This window comes from Mus caroli, chromosome 11 (assembly GCF_900094665.2).
Source record: "Mus caroli chromosome 11, CAROLI_EIJ_v1.1, whole genome shotgun sequence".
NCBI classification, from domain to species: domain Eukaryota; kingdom Metazoa; phylum Chordata; class Mammalia; order Rodentia; family Muridae; genus Mus; species Mus caroli.
Window position 1 is genome coordinate 112,153,721 of NC_034580.1, and position 1,111 is coordinate 112,154,831.

General features: G+C 49.3%; 1 protein-coding gene across 6 annotated transcripts in view; it reads right to left on the reverse strand.

Annotated features, from left to right (window-relative positions):
• Positions 1-1,111, reverse strand: part of Exoc7 (exocyst complex component 7) — a 19,125-nt gene that overhangs the window by 12,845 nt on the left and 5,169 nt on the right. For all 6 annotated transcript variants that reach the window (XM_021175787.2, XM_029483755.1, XM_021175785.2 and 3 more), the window contains exon 5: positions 260-482. In XM_021175787.2, the coding sequence (XP_021031446.1) occupies positions 260-482 (223 nt within the window). The remainder of the gene's footprint in view (positions 1-259; positions 483-1,111) is intronic.

Consider the following 1,111-nt stretch of genomic DNA (forward strand, 5'->3'; position numbering starts at 1 on the left):
AAAAAAAAAAAAACAAAGGCAACATCCAGATTTAACTTTGTCAAAAGAGGTGAGCAATGGCTGAGAGTGAACTCGCCTGAGGCCAGGACTCGGGAGGCAAAGGCATCATCTATGAGTTCGTGGCTAGCCTGGTTTACACACAGAGTTCTAGGACAACCAGAGCTTTATAGTGACATCCTGTCTTTAAAAGGAGAAAAGGGGTTGGGGTGTGGGAGGGGAAGAAGAGCTGCCATTCTTCTGACAGAGGGAGCCCCCTCACCTTGGTTCCGACCGTATTCCACCAGCCAGCGGGAGATGCGGACCACGTCTCTGAGCACGCTCTCAGGCAGGTGCTCCAGGACCACGTCCTCCTGCACCTCCAGCTCGTCATCAGCACTGATGAGATCCAGGAGGAGCACGGGGGAGACCACCTTGCTGTGCCGGGTCATCAGACTGCGGAACTCCGACTCCAGGGAGTCCTTCCCTCGCTCAAACAGCAGCTTCTGCAAGGACAGGAGGAGGCAGGTTGCTGCTGCAGAGGGGGTTCTGGGGCCCCTCGTCCTCGCCTGCCCTCAGGCCTCCACAGGCCACAGCAGCTCCTCCTTTATCCCACAGGGGAAATGTTGGGACACCGGACTTGGTCACTTCTTTCCCTTCTGCTTCCTACGACTAATGGTCATTCCAAGTGTGGTAGCGCGCACCCTGAATCCTACAACTCAAGAAGCAGAGGCGGGTGGGTCTCTGAGATTGAGACCTGCCATGACAACACAGTGAGGCCCTGCCCTCAAAACAAACAAAAAATACATGATGCTCACAGGCCAGACTTGGCTTAACAAGTATTATTGATTTTTTTTTCATTGTCATTGTTAATTTGTGTGCTTGTCAGAAACCAATCTGAAAAAAGAAAAAAGTAGGTAAGTTGATGTACTGGCTGGTTTTATGTCAACTTGACACAAGCTAAAGTCATCTGAGAGGAAGGAACTTCCATTGAGAAAATGCCTCCATAAGATCCAGCTGTAGGGCATTTCTTTTTTTTTTTTTTTTTTAATTTATTTATTGATTATATGTAAGTACACTGTAGCTGTCTTCAGACACCCCAGAAGAGGGAGTCAGATCTCATTACGGATGGTTG